This window comes from Orycteropus afer, unplaced genomic scaffold (assembly GCF_000298275.1).
Source record: "Orycteropus afer afer isolate SDZICR_OR568_19922 unplaced genomic scaffold, OryAfe1.0 scaffold00149, whole genome shotgun sequence".
Lineage (NCBI taxonomy): Eukaryota > Metazoa > Chordata > Mammalia > Tubulidentata > Orycteropodidae > Orycteropus > Orycteropus afer.
Window position 1 is genome coordinate 4,966,300 of NW_006921736.1, and position 21,090 is coordinate 4,987,389.

The following is a 21,090-nucleotide window of genomic DNA, read 5'->3' on the forward strand; positions in this document are numbered from 1 at the left end:
GCCAGCCTTCTGGTTAGCAGTCAAGTGCTTTAGCCATTATGCTACCAGAGCTCCCAAACTAGTAGCAAAGTTCAACAAGACAATAAATAACAAATGCTGGTGAGGATGCAGAGAGATTGGGACTCTCATACACTGCTGGTGGGATGGTAACATAGTATAATCACTGTGGAAAGCATTATGGCAATTCCTTAAAAAGTTGGAATTAGAAATACCATTTGACCCAGTCATTCCATTACTAGGTATATATCCTAAAGAAGTGAAAGCCAAGACAAGAACAGTTATATGCACACCCATGTTCATCGTAGCACTATTTACAATAGCCAAAAGATGGAAACAACCTAGGGGACCATCAACTGAAGAATGGATAACCCAACTATGATACATACACATAATGGAATACTATGCAACCCTAAAGAATAATGTAGAATCTGCAAAACACTGCATAATGTGGATGAACTTGGAGTACATTATGCTGAGTGAAATGAGTCAATCACAGAAGGACAAATATTGTATTAGTCCATTACTGTAAAAAGTCAAGGAAAGTTTTATATATGGAAGGAAATTTTCTTTGTTGGTTACTAAGGGTGGGAGGATATGGTAGGGAACACTGTTAGATAGATAAAAACAAGTACTGATTTGGGTGAAGAGAAGGGCAATGTACCAAATGTGAGTGATCAACATGGTGGCATTGAGGAAGAGGAAGACATAGAGAGGTACATAGGAGGTACAGACAACAAAGATGAACCTTTTTGGACATACAGTACTGCATTTCAGTGAAGGCAAACATGGATATATGGGTGGATAGACGGGTGGACAGGTTGAACTAGTAGGTATGTCTATGCAGTGGGGAGTGTGCCAGTGACCATGTATAAGGTTAGCAGACAATGGTTCTACAAGTGTATTGGTATGTTCTGTAAGAATTCCCAGGAACATAGTAGAGCTGACAAGAGACAAGGTTGAAGTCACTTCTTGGCCACAGCCAGCTACCCAGAGGGACCAAGTAGTTGGACCTGTGGGCTCGGGGGCATAGTCACAGGGGACATCAAGCTCAATTGGCATCACATACTACACAAAACATTGTTCCACATCCTACTTTTGTGGGTAGCGACTGGGATCTTAAAAGCTTGCAAGCAGTCATCTAGATGTCATGATGTGCTCCTTGTCTGGCATAAAGAATAATGAAGAAAACCAAAGATTCATGAAAACAATTACTCCAAGTGACTGGTACACCATGCGATCCTCGGCCTATACAAACTATGAGACCAGAAGAACTAGAGGGTGCCCGACTACCACTGTCAACCACTAGGAGGGGGATCTATGTAGAAGATCCTGGACAGAGTGGGAGAACAATGTGGAACAAAACTCAAAATCATTTGGAGAAGAAAAAAAAAAGGACCAGGTTTGCTACTCTGATAGAGCCTGATGGAACTCCTGACACTATGGCCCCTAGCTGCCCTTCAGGTCTGGAATTGAACCCATTCCTGTGGCTTCCAGCCAAACAATAGACAAGTATATGAGTTGAACATTTACACTAGGTAGACACACTTCTTGGAGAGAACAATCATGGGAGAAAGAAGGGTTGTGTATGCACAGGGAGACAGCTCAGGGGGCAGAGTACATGGACAGAAGGACACAGGGAAGAAGTACTATGGGGAGGAAGTGCGAGGGGAACTGTTGCATAGTGGGAAATTGTAGTCAATGTCATGAGACAAAATGTATGTGAACTGCTGTATGGAAAGTAAATTTGCTCTGTAAACTTTCACCCAAATCAAAAAAAAAAGAAAAAAATGATTTACAGCTTTGAAAACCCTATGAAAGAAAAAAAAGAAAAGAAAGCATGTGGAGCAGATCCACCCTGTCGTACTGTGTTGCTGTGAGTCAGAATTGACTCGACTGCAGTGGGTTTTTTTTGGGAAGGATGCTTGATATGAAAGTCAGGGAGTCATCTAACAGGAAGCAAAAGGGAAAGGTGTTTCCAAGAGCTTGGTACTTATTTTATAGCAATGGGAAGCCTGAAAAGGCTTTAAAACAGAGGAAGCATTAGGTCAGATTTGTGTTCTAGAAAGATCCTTCCTGGCAAAATATGGCATTCTTTTGTAATGTTAATGAAGACATGCCAATGTAGGGTGGATCCTCAACCTAATCATCTCTGAGTTATAAAAAGACACAGAGACACACATGAGGGAAGACAGAGGCCATGTGAGGTTCATCTACAAGCTGAGGAATGCTCAGTACTACCAGCAAGAATCCACAAGGCCAAGATCTTGATTTGCACTTTTAGCCTCCAGGACTGTGAACAAATAGATTTCTATGTTTTAAAGTCACCTACATGTGATATTTGTGTCACAGCAGCACTAGATAACTAAGACATTAATGTTGTAGACAAGGGAAGCTACTCATACTAGATTAAAGGGAAAATTAGCATGTTCTGTATGATTTCTTTTTTTTTTTTCAAATGAATTCTATACTTTATTTATGTAATTTGTCCTATTCTTTCTTTTTTTCCCTAGTAGCTGTTGATCTATATGATTTCCTTTTGACTCCTTCTTTAGACATATATATAAACACATCAGTCTAGGTTTGGATATCTCTCCAGAGTGGGATTACAGGTGTTTAGACTTTTTTCTTTCTACTTATATGCATTTTATCATTTTAAAATAATGAATATTATACATTTCTAATAAGAAAATGACTTTTTTAAAAAAACTATTTTACATGAAAGCAAGCATCTTCATTGGTGTAATGGGCGAGACATTTGGCTGCTAACCAAAAGGTTGGCATTGCAAATCCACCAGCTGCTCTTCAGAAGGAAGATAAGGCAATCTACTTCCATAAAGATCGACAGCCTTAGAAATCCAGTAGGGGTTGCTATGAGTCAGAATTGACTTGATAGCAATGGTTTTTTTTTGTTTGTTTGTTTGTTTCACTTTACTCTGGTGGCTATTTAAAGGAAGACAGAAAAACAGAAATGACCCTTTAGGAGTTTATATTACTTCTCTTTGCTATCTCATACTGTCAAATGTTTTGTGTGTCCTTCTTGCTCTTATCCCTGCCTCAAACACCTTGGACTGGTAAATGCATGACCTGAAGTTCCTCCAGTTACTGATCAGTACTAGTTTTAAAGTCACAAAGTCCATAACAGGATCATACATGGCTCCCCCCACTGCTGTGATAGCTCTGTGATGACAGCACTTGCTGCCCCCTGCTTGGCTTTGGGGTTCACGACTATAAAAAGGCACATCTCTGCTTTTAACTTTCCAGTTCTTGAGGCATATCACTTTGAGATAAAACCATCCCCAAACCACTGCTCAGTTCTTAACCTTGAAAATTAATTTTCCCCCACTTGACATGTTTCATGACTGAACTTTGCATGAATAGCTTAGATTGTTGTCTTGGGACATGGCCCATGTCTCAGCATATATTCTACTACCTTGGCAAATACATAGATAACATATGCTATGAGGAGGGTACCTATAAGTTGTCCTTTGACACCCCCAAGAGTGCCCCAATCATCCTTTTTTCCCTTGGCATTTTTCTGGTATTTACAATATTCTTCATCTGGATGTTATCTCAATTTCTTTTTAGGTAAATAGTCTCCTTATCATTCACTCCTGTGTTCACTGTTGTTACTAGTGCCATTGAATTGATTCAGACTCATAGTGATCCTATGTGGCAGACCAGAACTTCCCTAAAGGGTTTTCTAGGCTGCAATCTTTACCACCAAATCTTTCTTCTGTGGAGCTGTTGGGTGAGGTCCAACTGCCAACCTTTACGTTATCAGCCTTAAACATCAGTGCTTAACCATTGCCACACTAGGGCTACTTCTTGTGTTCTTTAGGACTTATTTCAAAGGAGAGTCACAACTTGAATTATGGGGGCAGGGGTGGATAGGGAGATTTATGGGTTTCTGAATATATAACTGGACCTTTTGTTGCCAGGGAGACTGAAAATAGTTCTTACCTTCTATACTGCTACCCAGAAGACTGGTGGTTCAAACCCACCAATCACTCCTCTAAAGGAAGACTGGGCAATCTACTTCCATAGAGATACCACCTCGAAAACCCAAGGAACAGTCATTATGAGTCGGAATCAATTCAACGGCCGTGAGTTATAGTCTCAAAGGTAGTAAGACAAAGAGACAAAGAGGATCCTGAATGTCTTATGGGTAGCCAGCATCCTTTGCAGTTAGGAGGTGGGCACAAAAATAGGTCTGTCAATCAGATCAATCATGTGACCTTAAATTAGAATATAAGAGGTGACTTAGTCAAGACCACCAAATTCATCCTGGTGTGGCTATATCCAGTTCACAGAGAAAGCATTCTGACAGCATCCTGTATCCAGTGGTGGTGTTGCAAGCTAGGATATTCAGTGGCACAGTGGTGATGCTAATGATGTTATCATTAACCCAGTTCAATGGTGTGGATTTTCCACTTGTTCAACTGTTTCATTATAGTTTTAAAGAGATTATAAATAGCAGTTCTATCAAAAGTCCTTGATTGCCTTCATGGGGTCAACCATATTATGTACAGAATTTTTTTTTATATCTACATTTCTCAGAGAGGGACCATAGCTTTCCTCGGATTTAAGCAGTCTAAAAGATTAAGAAGCCTCCAATATTTCTCAGTGGATGAGCCACTGACATTTAGATAAGAAAGTTCATCATTGTTAAACAGCTCTGGCCCATACCCCATTAAATATCTGTAACCAATTCCCATCAAGTTAATTCCAGCTCTTGGCCATCACATGTGTGTCAAAGTAGAACTGTGCTCCATAGGGTTTTCAATGGCTGATTTTTTTTTTTTTTCCAGATCATCAGGGCTTTCTTTTGAGGTGCCTTTGGGTGGACTTTAATTTCCAAACTTCCAGCTAGCTACTTGCACCATGCAATAAGTTCCAAATTCATGGTGACAATGAACCCCTCCTCCCATATTCCAAAAGTTTGATAACCCAAATGTGACTAGGAATCTAGAGTGAAGGACCTCTCCATGTTTTTCCTTTCCTCTTCCCGTTGGCCCAAGGTAATCCTTTGATTTTTGACATATTTTAATGGCTATAGAGAATGACCTAAAAGTATTTTGGGTCTAATTTTATTGTAAAGAGCTATGATGGTGTTGTGGTTAAGGCATTGGGTTGCTAACCTAAAGGTTGGCTGTTTGAACCGACCAACCGCTCTGTGGGAGAAAGATGAAGCAGTCTGCTTCCATACATATTTACAGCCTTGGAAACCCTGTGGGGGTTGCTATGAGTTGGAACTGACTCAATGGTAGTGGGTGCGTGATGGTGGAATTTTTATTTTAGGGTTTTGATAGTTGCTCCAACATACTATGTACCTTCTGGATTGCTTCCAAATCTCCTTGAGCTCTCTAGCTCTAAAATCATCCCATCCTTTTGGAGATCTTTTTTGATTTAAAATTAAAATGCTTCATGATAAGGCAAAATAGACAAAAGGGCAACTCCTGGGAAATGCCCAATTATTAGTCTAGCCTCTTTAGGGTTTCCTCCTATGATCATCATTAAAGGACAAATACAAAGATAAACCGGCAGTCTGGAACTACTATGATCAGGTCTAACTAATAATAATAATAATAATAATAAAAATGACCACGAAGCAGCTGTTCTACACATTACAAATAATTTTTTCTTGCATCTGACCTTGTTGTTGTTGTTGTTGTTATGTGCCGTCAAGTTGGCCCCGACTCATAGCGACCCCTCCTTGAGTTTCCGAGGCAGTATTACTACGGAAGTAGATTGCCTCATCTTCCTTCCAACCTTGCAACACCTAAAACAGGATTTCCAGTCTCCTTTTCTACAGATGAAGAAATTGAGGCTTCTAGGAATCAGGTGATATATACCCAAGGTCACACAGCACTTCACAGCTGGACTTGACTCTGAGTCTCATAAATTTAAATGCCACTCTGCATACTGCCTACTTGATGCCAAGCACACTTTTAAAAGAAGGAACAGGTCCTACTGGAACTAATCAGAAGGAGGGACTGGAAGTACAAATGAGACATAAGCCAGCACCTGTTATTTTGTTATCTAAGTGAGTGCTGGGAAGCTCAAGAGGAGGTTGACATTTATATTATTTATGTACCCTATAACTTCACTCCTGAAATGTTACCTACGGCCATCTCATTTGAACACCTGGCCAACTAAGAAACTAAAAGCTGACAGCAATGGCTCTGTTCTTTTAATTGTGTGCCTTCTTAAATTAGCTTAACTAAAGTAGTGCTTTAGATTGGAAGTGGTTAATTGGATAAAGAGGAAGGAGCTCTGGTGGCACAGTAGTTAAGGCATTTGGCTGCTAACCGGAAGGTTGGCACTCCTTTGGAGAAAGGTAAATCAGCTACTTTCCTAAAGAATTACAGTCTTGAGGGATGGACACTGGGAAGAGGTAACTATGGGGAGGAAGTGGGAGGGGAGCTGTTGCATTGTGGTAAACTGTGGTCAATGACATGAGACAAAGTATATGTGAACTGCTGTATGGAAAGTGAATTTGCTCTGTAAATCTTCACCCAAATCACAATTTTAAAAAAATTACAGTCTTGGAAACCTATGGAGCCGTTCTACTCTGTCCTATAGGGTCGCTATGAGTAGGAATTGACTTGATGGCAGTGGTTTTTTTACACGGATAAAGGGGACACATTCAATTAGGTAAATAGTACTGTTAATGTCCGGGCTGAGTAATTTACAGAAAAGGAAAGCATAAGCAGTTCCTACAATAATGTTTTAATTATAAAGTGAAGGAAACTTCTTCCACTCTGTTTCAGTTCGAGGACCAGTTGATGTGTCGCAGCAGATCAGAGAAGCATGTGGGCTGATAGGAAGTCCCCGTATTTTAAGGCAGGCGTGAATACTAAACTTTCTAGTGCCAAAACCGTTCAGTATCAATATTATAATTTTTAACGAGGACTCCTCGTGGTCTCGTAAATATCTGAGCTAGGAAGAGGGTGACAGTAGGAGAGCAGGGCTGAGTCCGTTCTTACTAAATTAATAACTAAGTCTGTACCCTTGAAGCAAGCGTGGAGAGAGGAGGGAGACGAGCTGCTGACATTGACAGTGAATCCAAACAAGAGTTGCACTAGCGGTGTCCACCACGTTGCCTCTCCCCCCTGCCTGGCCTTCTGGGAGTTGTAGTTTTCTCGGGAGCGGCTCCCCGGGCGAGCCAGGAATGCCTCACGCGGGCCGAACTACAGATCCCAGGCAACGTTCAGCCGACAGCCCCTCCCGCCTGGGTGCAAGTGTAAACTCGCAGCGCACGGGGCGGGCAGCCGCGCGCGGGCGAGCGGGCTGAGCTTGACGCTGCTTGGGGGTGCACGGCTCTGGGGATCCAGGCCCCGCCACCTTACCTCCGCCCCCGGGCTCTAGTCTCACTTTCGAATAGTGGAAGGACGAGAAGTGGGAGCCATGCAGTCTGAATCCGGAATCGTGCCGGATTTTGAAGTCGGGGAGGAGTTTCACGAAGAGCCCAAAACCTATTACGAACTCAAAAGTCAACCCCTCAAGAGCAGGTGAGTGGTGACAGCTGGAGGAATGTTCGGCGGACGGCTGGGGGGGGGGGGGGGCGTGCCTTCTATCTGAGGGCGAGGAGAGCCGGTCTCTTCGGCTGTGGGACAAGGACCCTGTGCCCTTGCCCCGGGGCAGAGGGCGAACTGCCCCCCACAGCTGAGGGGCTACGCCGGCCGAGCCGGTGCGCGTCTATGGGGTCTCAACCCGGGCGCGTTTCTGAGCGCCGCGAGACGCCGGGGATGTCGCGCCCAGGCGCGAGGACCCTCGTCTGGGGATGCCAGCTGTTGAGACTGAGTGGGGGCTGGGGAGCGACCCGGCGCGGAGGTGGGGGAGGAAGAGTCCTGGGCCAGGATGCTGTCGCTGTGGGATGAGGGGAGAAAAAGAGTTTCTAGTGAAGCCCATTTCTAAAGGTTCCAGCAGGCCAAGGCTCGGAGAGGGAGAGCTTGGGAGGGTTGAGACGCGACGGTCAGGGGAAGCAATTAGTTCTGCTGAGCTACCAGAGCTCCCTTGAAGTTGCCTGTGAGGAGCCCAGCCCCTCCAGGAAAACCCGCCCCTGATCTCCTCCAGGTGAGCTTTCCCTGAGCCCGCCTCTCACCTTCTATACTGTGGCTCCTGAGCACGGGCGGGGCCTAGGGCAGCGAGTGGGAGTGTCTCCTAGTTCAGGTTCCACTATCTGGAAATTGTTGTGAGTGGGCGCCGACTGTTAGCGATCTTATGTACAACAGAACAACTCTGCCGGATCCTGAGCCATTCTCGCATCGTTGCTGTATTGGAGCCCATTGTTGCAGCTCTGTCAGACTATCTGTTTGAGGGTCTTTCTCTTTTTCGCTGGCCCTCCGATCTGGTGCCGCAGTGCCTAAGGCATTTGATTGCTAACCAGAAGGCTGGAGGTTCAAACCCACCAGCCACTCCTCGGAAGGAAGATCGGGCAGTCTATTTCTGTAAAGATTTACCACTTTGGAAACCCAGTGGGGTTCACTGTGAGTCGGAATTCACTCGATGGCAGTCGGTTTGGTTTTTCTGCTTTAGTAAGCATGATGTCCATCTCCAGGGACTGTTTGTTCCTGATAACATGTCCAAAGTAGTGAGACTTACTTTACTTAATATATAAAGCAAGATACTTACTTTAATTTCGTGGAAGTAGAGAAAACAAACCAAACTCAGTGCCTTTCAACTCACAGTGACCCCTCCTTGGTTTTCCGAGGCGGTATCACTACAGAAGTAGATTGCCCCATTTACCTTCTGAGGACTGGCTGGTGGGTTTGAACCTCCAGCCTTCTGGTTAGCAGTCAAAATGCCTTAGGCACTGTGCCGCCAGAGCGCCCCTGTCCCTGTGGAGGGTTATTGGGAGTGTCCCATTCCTGGCAGTGGCACACATTTAATTCTTTGTGAACTTCAGAAACTTTCCTGGAGAGGAGTCGAGATAACCCGCTAGCCTGACAACTCGCGCTACCTCAGTGCTCATTTCCTTTGCGCCACTCACCTTTGCTACCTTCTTTCCATTTTTTTTGTCAAAATGGATTGGGTGTCTTCCTTTCTCTTTGCCCTGAGACCATTCTGAACTCCCCCAACTTCTCATTTCCAGTGTTTACCAAGAGAGAGGATGGCCAATTGAGGCTGTGATGGCTGAGAAGGATTTACTTCCACCCCTCTCGGTTGTCCGGTTGTGTGATAAGGCTGTAACTGGAAGCTTTCAGCAATGCCTTCCTGTCCCATCCCTGTGGGTAGGACCTGGGAGGACCCTGTTAAGTATTACAATACATAGGGGAGAGGGCCCAGAAATCAGGGTAAATGAAGACGGAAACGAAAGTGAGGTGTATAATCTTTATCTGGAGAGCATGGGGCTCTCTAGTTCTAGTGGAAAGCCAGGGCAAGGTTTGTTTCCTTTAGAGCTGTGGCAGGACTCTGAAATCCAGTTGGGGAAGAGAATGGGACCAGAGCACCCACTGACTGTGTTGCTGAAGCAGCTTCTTTGCAGATGCATAAGGGAGATTGAAAGGAAACATCTTTGCAGTTGAAAGCCTAAAACGAACCTTTAGTTGGTGGTTTCTCTTCATAAAGACTGTTTTGTGTCTGAGCATAGATTGTGTGTGTTGGGAGCTGGGGGTTTTGAGTAATATTGTGTAAAGGGTATTGTTGGTTATGCTCATCTAGGCTTTATCTGCATTTGGCTGAAGGGACCAGTGTTTTACTGAGCAATCCCTGCTTTTGCTTCTATAAGCAAATGCTTACATGGCCAGAATGAGGGAGCAAGTGTGTGTGTAGTCCTGGGAAAAAAAAAATGAATTAACTGGACTGTTTCTAACATTTTTGATGATAGTTGATATATAACATTAAATTAGTTTGAGAGACTGAAGAAAACACCATCTGGAAAAACACAAATGAGTGCCACAAAACTCATGTTGAAGGATTTGGGCCTGTTCTTTTTCAGAGTTGGCAAAAAAATTACTTTTAAGAGTAAGTGTCCTCAATAGCTAGTGAGCACGTGTAATGAGGAATGTGGGTACGTGGGAAGAAATGGCTTCACACGTTGAAGCTGGAAACAGGTGTAGGACAGAACTGGTATGGGGAAGAAAGCTAAATTAAAAAAGTTGTTGCAGAACTTGTATGTGGAGCAGACACATGCTATTTGAAATAAACCAGTTAAATAAAATCTGTGAATAAATATATGAGGTTGGCAAAATTTCCCTATACTGTTTTCCACAGTTTTCTAACGTATTGTCATCGACATCTGCTGTGCAACTTTAAAAGGGCTGCATGTTGCTTAGGGCCTTCTCATTACTTTTTGCCTTAGGTCTTTGCCAGGGCATCTCACTGTTTGTAGGTCTTGGTTTGAAGAATTTAAAATTGAAAGATTAAGACTGCTCTAACCATTTTGTCTTCCCATTGTATCCTTGGATTATCTCCTTGGAGTTGAATGTCTGGAATCTGGCCACTTTTTACCAACTCCTCTGCTACTACTCTGGTCCAATCCACTATCAGCCCCCACCTGGTTATTGCATTGGTCTATTACCTGGTGTCCTGCCTTTGACCTCACCTGCCTTTAGTGGATTTTCAACAGCAGCCTCAGTATTCTTATTAAAACTAGTTTTTACCCAGGAGCAACATCTGATGATATTTGGAGATATTTTTGGCTGTCACAGAGTGGGGTAGCTCCTGGTCTCTGGTGGCTAGAGGGAAGGGATGCTGCTAAACATCCTACAGTGCACGGAACAGCACCCACAACAAAGGGTTATCAGGCTCCAAATTTTCAGTAGTGCTAAGGTTGAGAAACCCTGTGTTAGATGAATCATTTCCTACTCAAAACCCTCCACTGGCTCCTATTTCTTTCATGGTAAATTCTGATGTCCTTTAAATGGCACAAGGCAGCCTGTAGGGTAAGCTCCCTGTTGGCTCTGATATCATCACATATCGCCCTCTCCTATTCCCTCTGCTTTAGCCAGGCTGGTCTCCTCGCTGTTGCTAGAACACTCTTGGCCCCTGTACTCAGGGATTTTGGATATTGCACTTGGCTATTCCCTCTGCCTGAAGTCCTTTCCCTAGAGGGCTGTAGCACTCACTTCCTTACCAACTTTATATCTTCTTTTAAATGTTATATCCTTGTTAGCTGTACCCTGATCGGGGTTCTTTACAATCGCTATCCCTCCATGCTCTCAATCTTGCTTGTCTTGCTCTATTTTCCCCATAGTACTTAGTCTAACTAACTGTATAATTTTCCAATATGTTGTGTTTATTATATGTCTCTCCCCTTTAGGATGCATGCTTCAAGGGATGGGGGATTTCTATCCATTACTTATTTACTGATACATTCCCAGAGCCTAGAACGTCATCCTTGGCACTATTGTTATTTTGGGCTGGATATTTCTTTGTTGTGTGTGTATGGGTGTGTTTTCTGCTTTGTGGCTGTTTGCTGGTATCCTTGATCTATACCTATGAGAGGCCATTAGCACCTCCCTCCCCACCCTCTATTGTGACAAAATAAAAGATGTCTCTAGACATTGGCAGTTATCCCCTAGATGCAAAATCATCCCTGTTTCAAAACCACTGGCTTAGGACAATGCCTGGTACAAAGGGGCTCAGTAAACGTTTGTTGTTTGAATATGTTGTTCTTTGTGTTAGTACCCAACTCAGAGTAAGGTGCTTGGTTTTTGTACCTAACATTGTGTTTCTTTTAGAATAGGTATCCACTAGGGTCTCTGTAGAAAGGAATTTGTGAACCCTTTATTTTGATTAAGCCCAGATATTAATTGCATGAGGGAAGACACATTTCATTCCTAACCCAGACCTCGTTGCCTTTAGAAATTTGAAATTGCTGGATTTAGAGTATGTGAGCCTCATTTTGGTCATATTAACTGGCATGGTTATGTCATGTGAAGACACACGCTAGGAGTTGTTACTAGCTGCCTTCAAGTCCATTTCGACTCATAGTGACCACATGTGACAGAGTAGGCTTTTCTTTGCTATAATCTTTTTTTTTTTTTATATTTTTTTAAAATTGTGATTTGGGTGAAGATTTACAGATCAAATTCACTTTCTATACAGCAGTTCACATATACTTTGTCTCATGTCATTGACCACAGTTTACCACAATTTGGCTATAATCTTTACAGAAGCAGATTGTCAGGTCTTTCTGCTGCGCAGCCACTAGGTGAGCTCTAATCGTCAGCCTTTCGATTAGCAGCCAAACACTTAACCATTTGTACCACCAGGGCTCCTTAGGAGAACAGACTCTAAATGAGAATTTTTTGTACTTTGGTACCCCCAACAAGGGTTTTGAAACCCTTGTGTGGTCTCCTGGGAATGAATTCTGAATGGTGGTGGCAGAGGAAAAGTGCTGAAGATCAAGAGTGAGCCCAGCATTCACATACTGGCACAGTCGGAGACAAATTTGGAACTGTTGAGTGCTCTCCTTGTAGCTAAGAGAGTTTCTGTATGACTTTTCAGCCTTAAAACAATGTTTTAAAACTTGATAGAATCTTTAAGCCTCATGGTTCTTTTGTTTGGTTTACTTGGTCCTACAGTCTCTGGCTTTGTAGTTTTACTAATGTCCTTTTCCTGGACAGACTTCAGGACTGTTTTAATTCAATTCTAATTTCTTCCTTTCTCAATTTTTTAGTATTGTTTTAGACAGTTTCAGTATGTTCTAGACAGTTTTAGTATTGTTTTAACCTTGCACAAATTAGAAATGGAAATGAGAATGAGTGCAAGGTTTGTAATGTCCAGACCAGTGGTTCCCAGTGCTGATTCAGAGGGAGGTGTGTGGTAAGGTTTTTACAAGTTTGTGGTAAAATGAGAAAGGTAAAACTATCGTGTCACACACAGACACACAGACGTTTGGGTATAAGGCCAGCATCATTACTTGGATTTACCCTGAAATGTTCCTTTCTTGGTTCATATTAAAAAATGTGCTTTCTTTTATGAAATGATCATTTATTCTTGGCAAAACGAAATTGTCAGTCAGTTTTTTTATTTTAGAAAAGTTTCTGGATTTTTCTGGTTTGTCCAACATGGAGGGATCCACTAGTACAGAGATTAAGAGCATGCTTCTAGCATCATTGTATGCCCCTTAAAAGCTGGATGAGCCTGGGAAGGCTGTGTGACCTCTAATTTCAGTTTCTTCATCTGGTAAATGGGGCTTGCCTGCTAGTGGTCTTCAGGATATTAACTGTGACTTTATAGAAAAGTCCTAACATGCTGGTTGGCACATAGTCAGCTCTCAGTAAATATTAGTGGATGTTGTTCTTGTTATTTTTTTTTAATACTTAGCAGTGAACCCTGACATTCAGGAACGTGTTTTTATTTGCTTGACTCTGGCTTTCTTCTCTAAGGCAAATATTGTGCAATAAGATTCCAATTTCAGTAAACTCCTTTTTGCTTTCCTTCTAATGAAGTGTTCAGATACAGATTTGCATTTTATATTTTTGATTGAACCCATAACATTCCTTTATATTCATTAAAAATGGCAATTTTGCTATCAATGCATACATAAAAATTGATATTCAACACATTTATTGAATCTTACTGTGAGCAAATTAATACTGATAATGGTAGGTAACATTTATTGAGTACATATTATATGCCCATCTCTGTTCTAAGTGTTTTTATGTGTTAAAGTGATCTGTAAGATCGGCATAAGTAATAATAAAAGCCAATAATGATATTAATTATATTTTTTAAAACATGTAATACAAATATAGTGCTTACTTTAGGCCAGGCACTGGACTGAGTATTTTACTTATATTAACTTGGTTAATTCTCACTTCAGACTTGTTGTTGTTGTTATGTGATGTCGAGTTGGCCCTGACTCATAGCAACCCCTGCTTGGGCTTCTGAGGCAGTATCACTACGGAAGTAGATTCCCCAACCTTCCTTCCAAGGAGTGGCTGGGGGTTTGAACCACCAGCCTTCTGGTTAGCAGTCAAGTGTCTTAGGCACTATGCTACCAGAGCTCCTACTTCAGACTTGAGGGTATATATTTTTACTGTTCTCATTTTACAGATAGGGAAACTGAGGCACAGCAAGTAGATGGGGCCTGGATTTAAACCATGGCAATCTGGTTCTAGCCCCATGCTCTTATTCACTAATCTATGTAATGCTGTGCACAGTTGTGGGGAATTCAAAGGTGTACTTTCTCCAAAACTCTTAATAGGTTAGAGAAAGAGAATACATGGATTCAGCTGACCATATAAGGCAGTGGTGAGATGAGCATCAGTAATGGGAATTTAATGTTGTTGTTGTTGTTATGTGCCGTCAAGTTGGCCCCGACTCATAGCGACCTCTCCTTGGGTTTCCGAGGCAGTATCACTACGGAAGTAGATTGCCCCATCTTCCTTCCGAGGAGTGGCTGGTGGGTTTGAACCGCCAGCCTTCTGGTTAGCAGTCAAGTCCTTTAGCCGCTATGCTACCAGGGCTCCTGGGAATTTAATAGAGGAAGGGCATTGGAGGAGCAGCTTTGTGGATGAATAAGGATATTTCGGGTCCGACTCAACGGCACATAACAACAACAAGAAGGATATTTATGTTTGCCTTGAAGATTAAACAGTACTAAAATACGTTTCTCCACAACATTAAATAAAATGTTAGATACCTTGGAGAATATAATCCTAAGGTAGACATTTAAGGTATTTATTTGTCTTTTAAATTTCTAACCAGACTCTTAGGTCATCTTCATGCTCTGCAGTCACGTTATGGTGGTCAGGAGACAGGACAATGGGGACAAGTTTAGAGGGAGCTGTGTTTAAACTCTGTGCCACCAGACAGGCTTGAGCCTTCACTTGGCTTTGCCATTGCACTGCTGTCTTTGTGTTCAAGACACTTAGCCTCTTGTGGTCAGTTTCCTTGCATGTTAAATGAGAGCAATGTTGTTGTTGTTGTTGTTACGTGCCGTCGAGTCAACCCGACTCATAGCGACCCCTCCTTGGGTTTCCGAGGCAGTATCACTACGGAAGTAGGATTGCCCAACCTTCCTTCCGAGGAGTGGCTGGTGGGTTTGAACCGCCAGCCGTCTGGTTAGCAGGCAAGTGTCTTATCCACTATGCTACCAGAGCTCCCATAGAGGACCCTTTTTTTTAGAGTTGATTGTTACTGTTAATGCCATCAAGTCAACTGTGACTCAAGGCAACCTTTACTATAACAGAATGAAACATTGCCTGGTCCTGTGTCATCTTCATGATCACCACCATATTCGAGTCCATAGTTGTGATGATTGTGCCATTTCATCTCACCAAGGGTCTCCTTTAACAGTTCTCTACTTCACCAAACATGATGTCCTCTTTCTGCGACTGATCACATGTCCTAAGAGAATGAGTCAGACAGTGTTCTGTTGTGATCTGTAGTGTTTCGTTTTTGGAAGCTGTTCTCTGGACTTATCTTTCTAATCTTTCTTAGTCTAGAAGCTCTGCTGAAACTTGTCCACCATGGGTGACCCTCCAAGTATTTGAAATAACAGTGGCAAAGGATCCAACATCATAGCAACATGCAAGCCACCACAGTATGATGAACTGACAGATGGGTGGTGGTTAGGGTGCGTAGAAGTTTTAAAACTGACATAAAATGTGTAAAAAGTGCTGAGCATAGAGCCTAAAAAAAAAAAAAGACCCCCTCCTCGGGTTTCTGAGGCGGTATCTCTACGGAATCTACAGAAGTAGGTTGCCCAGTCTTCCTTCTGAGGAGTGGCTGGTGGTTTTGAACCGCCAGGCTTCTGGTTAGCAGTCAAATAAATAAATGCCTTAGGCACTATGCCACAAGAGCTGCCAGCATAGTGCCTAGCACATGTTACTAACCAAAAAACCAAGCTCACTGCCATCGAGTCGATTCTGACTCATAGCCACCCACTCTGGGTTTCCGAGGTGGTAAATCTTTACAGAAGTAGATTGCCCTGTCTTTCTTTCACGGAGTGGCTGGTAGGTTTGGACCGCTAAGCTACTGGTTACTCAGTCAGAGCTCCTGTTACTAAGTCATATCGATTCCTTCTGTTCTTGTAGGATTTTGCACAGTAGCAAAATTTTCCCCTCCTCGTAACGATTACTAAAACATGTATAGAATCAGGTATCTGAAGCAAAATACACAAAATTGAGGTGCTTTAAATCTGGCAGATGTTCACACCTTATTATGCAAATTAGTTTTGCAGTATAATTAGATTGCAAACTTGATTAAAGTGGGATTCTAAGTGTTAGTTTTGTGTATTATTTGGAGATTTCCTTTTCCCAATTATTGCTATTTATGGAATCTATTTAAGTGTATGTGTGTGTTTGAATTTCCTTTGAGTTCTGGTGTGCAGTGTGCAAGGCTGATGTTTATATCTGCTCCAGTTGTGCAAGAAGTGGAAAATATCCTTTTTTTAGAACAGGTCACATGTGCTTACTGTCAGGAATAGGACCTCAGTGTAAAAAAATGTATCTTGGGACAAATCAAAGTTACTAAATTTCTCCTTCCAACTGCTTTGTTTCAGAACTGGGAGTATTAGGATAAATAACAGGAAAAAAAAAAATCCTTGGCTAATTTTTGTTGTTGTTGTTGCCATTTTCAAGGACTAAGCAAGAGTTTCCTTTGTTTTGTGTGTGTGATTGTGTGTTTGAAGTGGAAAATGTACTGTGTATGTGGTTTGTCTAATCGAAGTAAATTTTGAAAATAAGCTTGACTGAGTTCCAGATATGCATTATTTGGAGAAAATAATAAAAATAAAAGACAGGTCGAAGATATTAAATGCAGTAGCCACAGGCTTTTATATTGTAAAGACAGATTTTCAGTTTATGGTGAGGTTTTTGTGAGTCTAGTGAACATTCTGATCTCTGAGGAGAAGAAATTATACCACGACATCAAAGCTACATCTTTATTGAGACAGATGAGGGCAGGGAGACCTGTCAGCAGGTCCTGGCTCTGTTGAAATCTCTCCCCCACCCCTTCTATTCCTGAGGATTTGGGGAGGAAGACTAGCTTTGGCTCTTTGTTAAGTCCATTTTTCTAGGTTGGTTTGTTTGTTTTAAAATAATGCTTTATCATATTTTCAATGAAAGTTTGCACAGCAAGTTAGGTTCCCATTTAACAATCACTACACATATTGTTCACAGACATTGGTTACATTTTTCACAATGTTTTGACATTCTCGTTAATTCCCTTCTGGATGTTTCACTTCCAGTAATCTGGTTTCCCTGTCCCTTTACCCTTTCATCTTTGCTTTACAGTAATTGTTGACCATTTGATCTCAGATAGAGGATTTTTAAAAAAGGTATACAGTACTCACTGGTAATATTCTTTATGAATCAATCTGTTATTTAGCTAAAAGGTGTCCTCAGGGGGGAGATTTGGTTCAAAGTTTATGGAGTGTCTCAGGGAGATTGTCTCGGAAAGTCCTGCAGTCTCAACTGGTCTGGTACATCTGGACTTTTCCAGAATTTCTGTTCTGTTCCACATTTATCTCCCCTTCTATCAGGATCCATTTAATGTGGCCTTGATCAGAATGGTTGTTAGTGGTAGCTGGGCATCGCCTTCTTCTTTGTAGTCTGATTCTTAAACCTGGCTTACTTATGTCTTTGCTTCTTCTTTTCCTCCTGTGCCTTTCATGCATGCAGTGAAGAATAAAGAAGCACATCTCACTTTCTGTGTATTCTGATGAGACATCTGTCTTGAGATTCAGAACGATGATGTCTTATCTTCAATGGCCAGTGTTTCCGGGGCTTCCCAAGCACTGGACATTGTGCTAAGTGTGGTACAGATGATATCTCATTGACTGCTTTGCATCTGAGCTGAAAGTCCAATCAGGGTAGGCTAAAAGAAAGGCTGTGCTTTGAGGGAGTGGGGTAATGGTGAGATATAGTCACAGGGAAGTAAATGGTACCTCAAAATTATGAGGGCCCCTGCCATCCTCTTTGGAGGCTGTGGGTGGTGCAATTGGTTAACATACTTAGCTGCTAACTGAAAGGTTGGTGGTTCGAGTCCACACAGAAGCACCGTGCAAGAAGGGCCTGGTGGTCTACTTCTAAAAGCTCAGCCATTGAAAACCTGTGGAGCAGTTCTACTCTGACACATGTGGGGTTGCCATGAGACAGCATCAACTTGCCAGCAACTGGTATCTTCTCTAAAGCACTTCAGAAACATCCCTTAATCACTTTAAGCAGAGGCAGCATAACTTTGGGGTCAGGAGGACTTGGATTTATTTGTTTTTCTTTTCCTTCCTTTCCTCCCTTCCCTCCCTTCTTCCAACAGATAAAATTAAGCAACTACAGTGTGTCAGGCTCTGCGCTGACTGTGAGGAATCAAATGTAGAACTAGACAGGCAAAGGTAAAATATAAGTGCTTACATTTTACAAGTATAGAAATGGTTAATAAAAACCAAATAAACAAAGAACATAATTTTCAATGTTGTTGTTGTTGTTGTTATGTGCCATCGAGTCGGCCCCGACTCATAAACTAAGGCGTCCTAGTTGTCATAGTGGTTAAGTGCTCGTCTGTTAATGAAAGCGCCATTGATTTGAACCCACCAGCTGCCTGGTGGGAGAAAGATGAGGCAGCCTGCTTCTATAAAGATTACAGCCTTGTGAACCCTGTGAGGCAGTTCTACTGTATCCTGTAGGGTTACTGTGAGTCGAGTAGACTCGATGGCAATGGGCTATGAACATTAAACAGGATGCTTTATAGATAGAGTAGGATGGGATAGGGGAGCAGCTATGTTGGAGTGAGTGATCTCTCAGCCAAGATCTCATGGAGGAAGTAATTTTGAGGCAAGACCTGCATGGTCAGCATGAAGGTGGAAATCTTGGTGCTACCACTCACTAGCTGTGTGACTTTCAACAAGTCAGCCAATCTCTCTGAACCTCAGACTCTTCTTCTGTAAAATGGGCCAGTATCTGTATAAAGCTGCTGTAAAGATAAAAGATAATGTATATAAAGCACCTAACATTAGACTTTGATGCTTAGTAGGTGTTAAAGAAGAGACAGAGGACTGATATAAGGTAATTTGTGAATGTTGTTGGCTGTTGTTGAGTTAGACCCCAATTCATGGTGACCCCATGCACAGTGGGATTGGACCCTTGTGATCCATAGGGTTTTCATTGACTGATGTTTGGAAGTAGATCGTTAGGCCTTTCTCCCTAGTCTGTCTTAGTCTGGAAGCTCTGCTGAAACCTGTTCAGCATCACAGCATCACGCAAGTCTTCACTGATGGACAGGTGATAACTGCACATGAGGTGTGTTCGCTAGGAATTGAACCTGAGTCTCCAGCATGGAAGGTGAGAATTCTACCACTTAACCACCCCTGCCTAAGTATATAGGAGCTCTGGTAGCATAGTGCCTAAGGCACTTGACTGCTAACCAGAATGCTGGCAGTTCAAAACCACCAGCCACTCCTCGGAAGGAAGGTTGGGCAATCTACTTCTGTAGTGATACCGCTTTGGAAACCCAAGAAGGGGTGGCTGTGAGTCAGGTCCAACTTAATGGCACATAACAACAACAACAGCAGCCTGAGTATATGAATAGAGGGGAAGGAAGTATAGACATTTATCTTCATTATAAAAGTATTTATAACTTGTTCATAAGCATGTCCCTAATGTTGAATGGATCAGAGATTTATGCTTGTTTTTATAAACCTTAGCCTCTAGTAAAAGTAGAAATAGGTCTTATTTTTATTATCTTCTCTTTCCTCTAGGATCACCTTACTCAATGTTGTCCCCTTGCTTCTCCCACTGTTACTGCATTGAGATCATTCACGTCTCACTTTGCTTCCGTTATGTTTGCCTGGGAATGGTTTTTGCCTGGAGTTTTGAAGTATTCTTTGTTGTAAGTGAGAGATGTCGGTAATCTAGGATGAAAAAATAAAGCCTAAAATTGATTTAAGAAAATGTCCGTGCACCACAACCCCACCACACACACGTACCCAGTGTAGAACTCCTGATTCCCAGTCCTGTGCTTCAGTCACTAGATCACGCTTCCTGCCTACGCTGATGTGAAGATGTCAGCATTGATGTAGAAATGAAAAAGAAGAAGCATCTCCTCCCACACACCACCTCAACCTTTCACCAGCTTTGACATCCACAGGCAGTGGCTTGTTTTTAATTCAACCACTCTTTAAAAAAAAAAGAAACTTCAAAGTATTCACATTTCAGTAGTGGCTCTCTTTACTTCCAAGAGGTATGGAATGGTAATTTCAAAAGGAAAAAATTCTGGGTTGTGTGAGAGTAGACATGTAAAACTCGGATGAAGTGAAATGTGCTGATCTGTGGAGGGCTGTGGTAGGATCCTCTCCATCTATAAGAAAATGTGGGTTATTGAACAATTTCAGGAAGGCCTTCCCCCTCCCACCTTTGTCCCTAACCCAAAGTGGAATAACTTGCTGAGTCATTCATGCACTTTGGTCTGTTTTCCCTTGTGATCATGGCAATGTTGTGTCCACTGTTGAGAGGATGGAGAGCTTGTATATGTCGACCAGTGTTTCCTTGTGTGAAGCTTAACTTGCCTTACAGGGAAGAAGATTTGAGGCATAGAGGATGTGCACTTAACTTGATGGTTATATATGAAATATGAAATGACAGATAGGAATGCTGTTATTTACTTCAGTACCTTTACTGCAAAATGTTCCTAAATACTAACTGGTTCTAAGAAGCAAGTTTTTCAAAATACATATTTTATGTTTATTAATGGATATTTGAAACTTGGTGAAAGGAGATGCATATGGAAATCTCATAGATAATTTTCCTATTTAGCTTGGGAACTAGCAGAATCTTATTAGAGTCTCAGAAGAGTTCAAGAAGACATGGCCACGTTGTTCTTGCAAATGGTCTACCCAGTCTCATGGAAATAGTGCTCTAAAATTGAGACAACAAACAGGCACATGGATATATGTCAGTGGTCAAATTCTTAATAATGCCCTCTCCGTCAGGGCTGGGCATATTTTTATTTTTCAGCAAAAGGTGGAAAAATATTCTTTCACTGTCAACTTTGCTCCCTTGTGTTACTGAGCCAGCATAACCGTGCTATGTAAATTTAGAACATTGGCACCTAGGCCAATAGAACCCTTTGTAACTATTTTATAATGCTTTTGGGAGAGAATGAGGAGCTCTGGTGGGATAGTGCCTAAGGTATTTGACT

General features: G+C 42.2%; 1 protein-coding gene across 1 annotated transcript in view; it reads left to right on the top strand.

Moving 5' to 3' along the window:
- Positions 1-7,407: 7,407 nt before the first annotated feature.
- MITF (melanocyte inducing transcription factor) overlaps positions 7,408-21,090 on the top strand; it is a 334,743-nt gene continuing 321,060 nt past the window's right edge. Inside the window, exon 1 of the mRNA XM_007946066.2 lies at positions 7,408-7,511. Coding sequence (XP_007944257.1) covers positions 7,408-7,511 — 104 coding nt within the window. The remainder of the gene's footprint in view (positions 7,512-21,090) is intronic.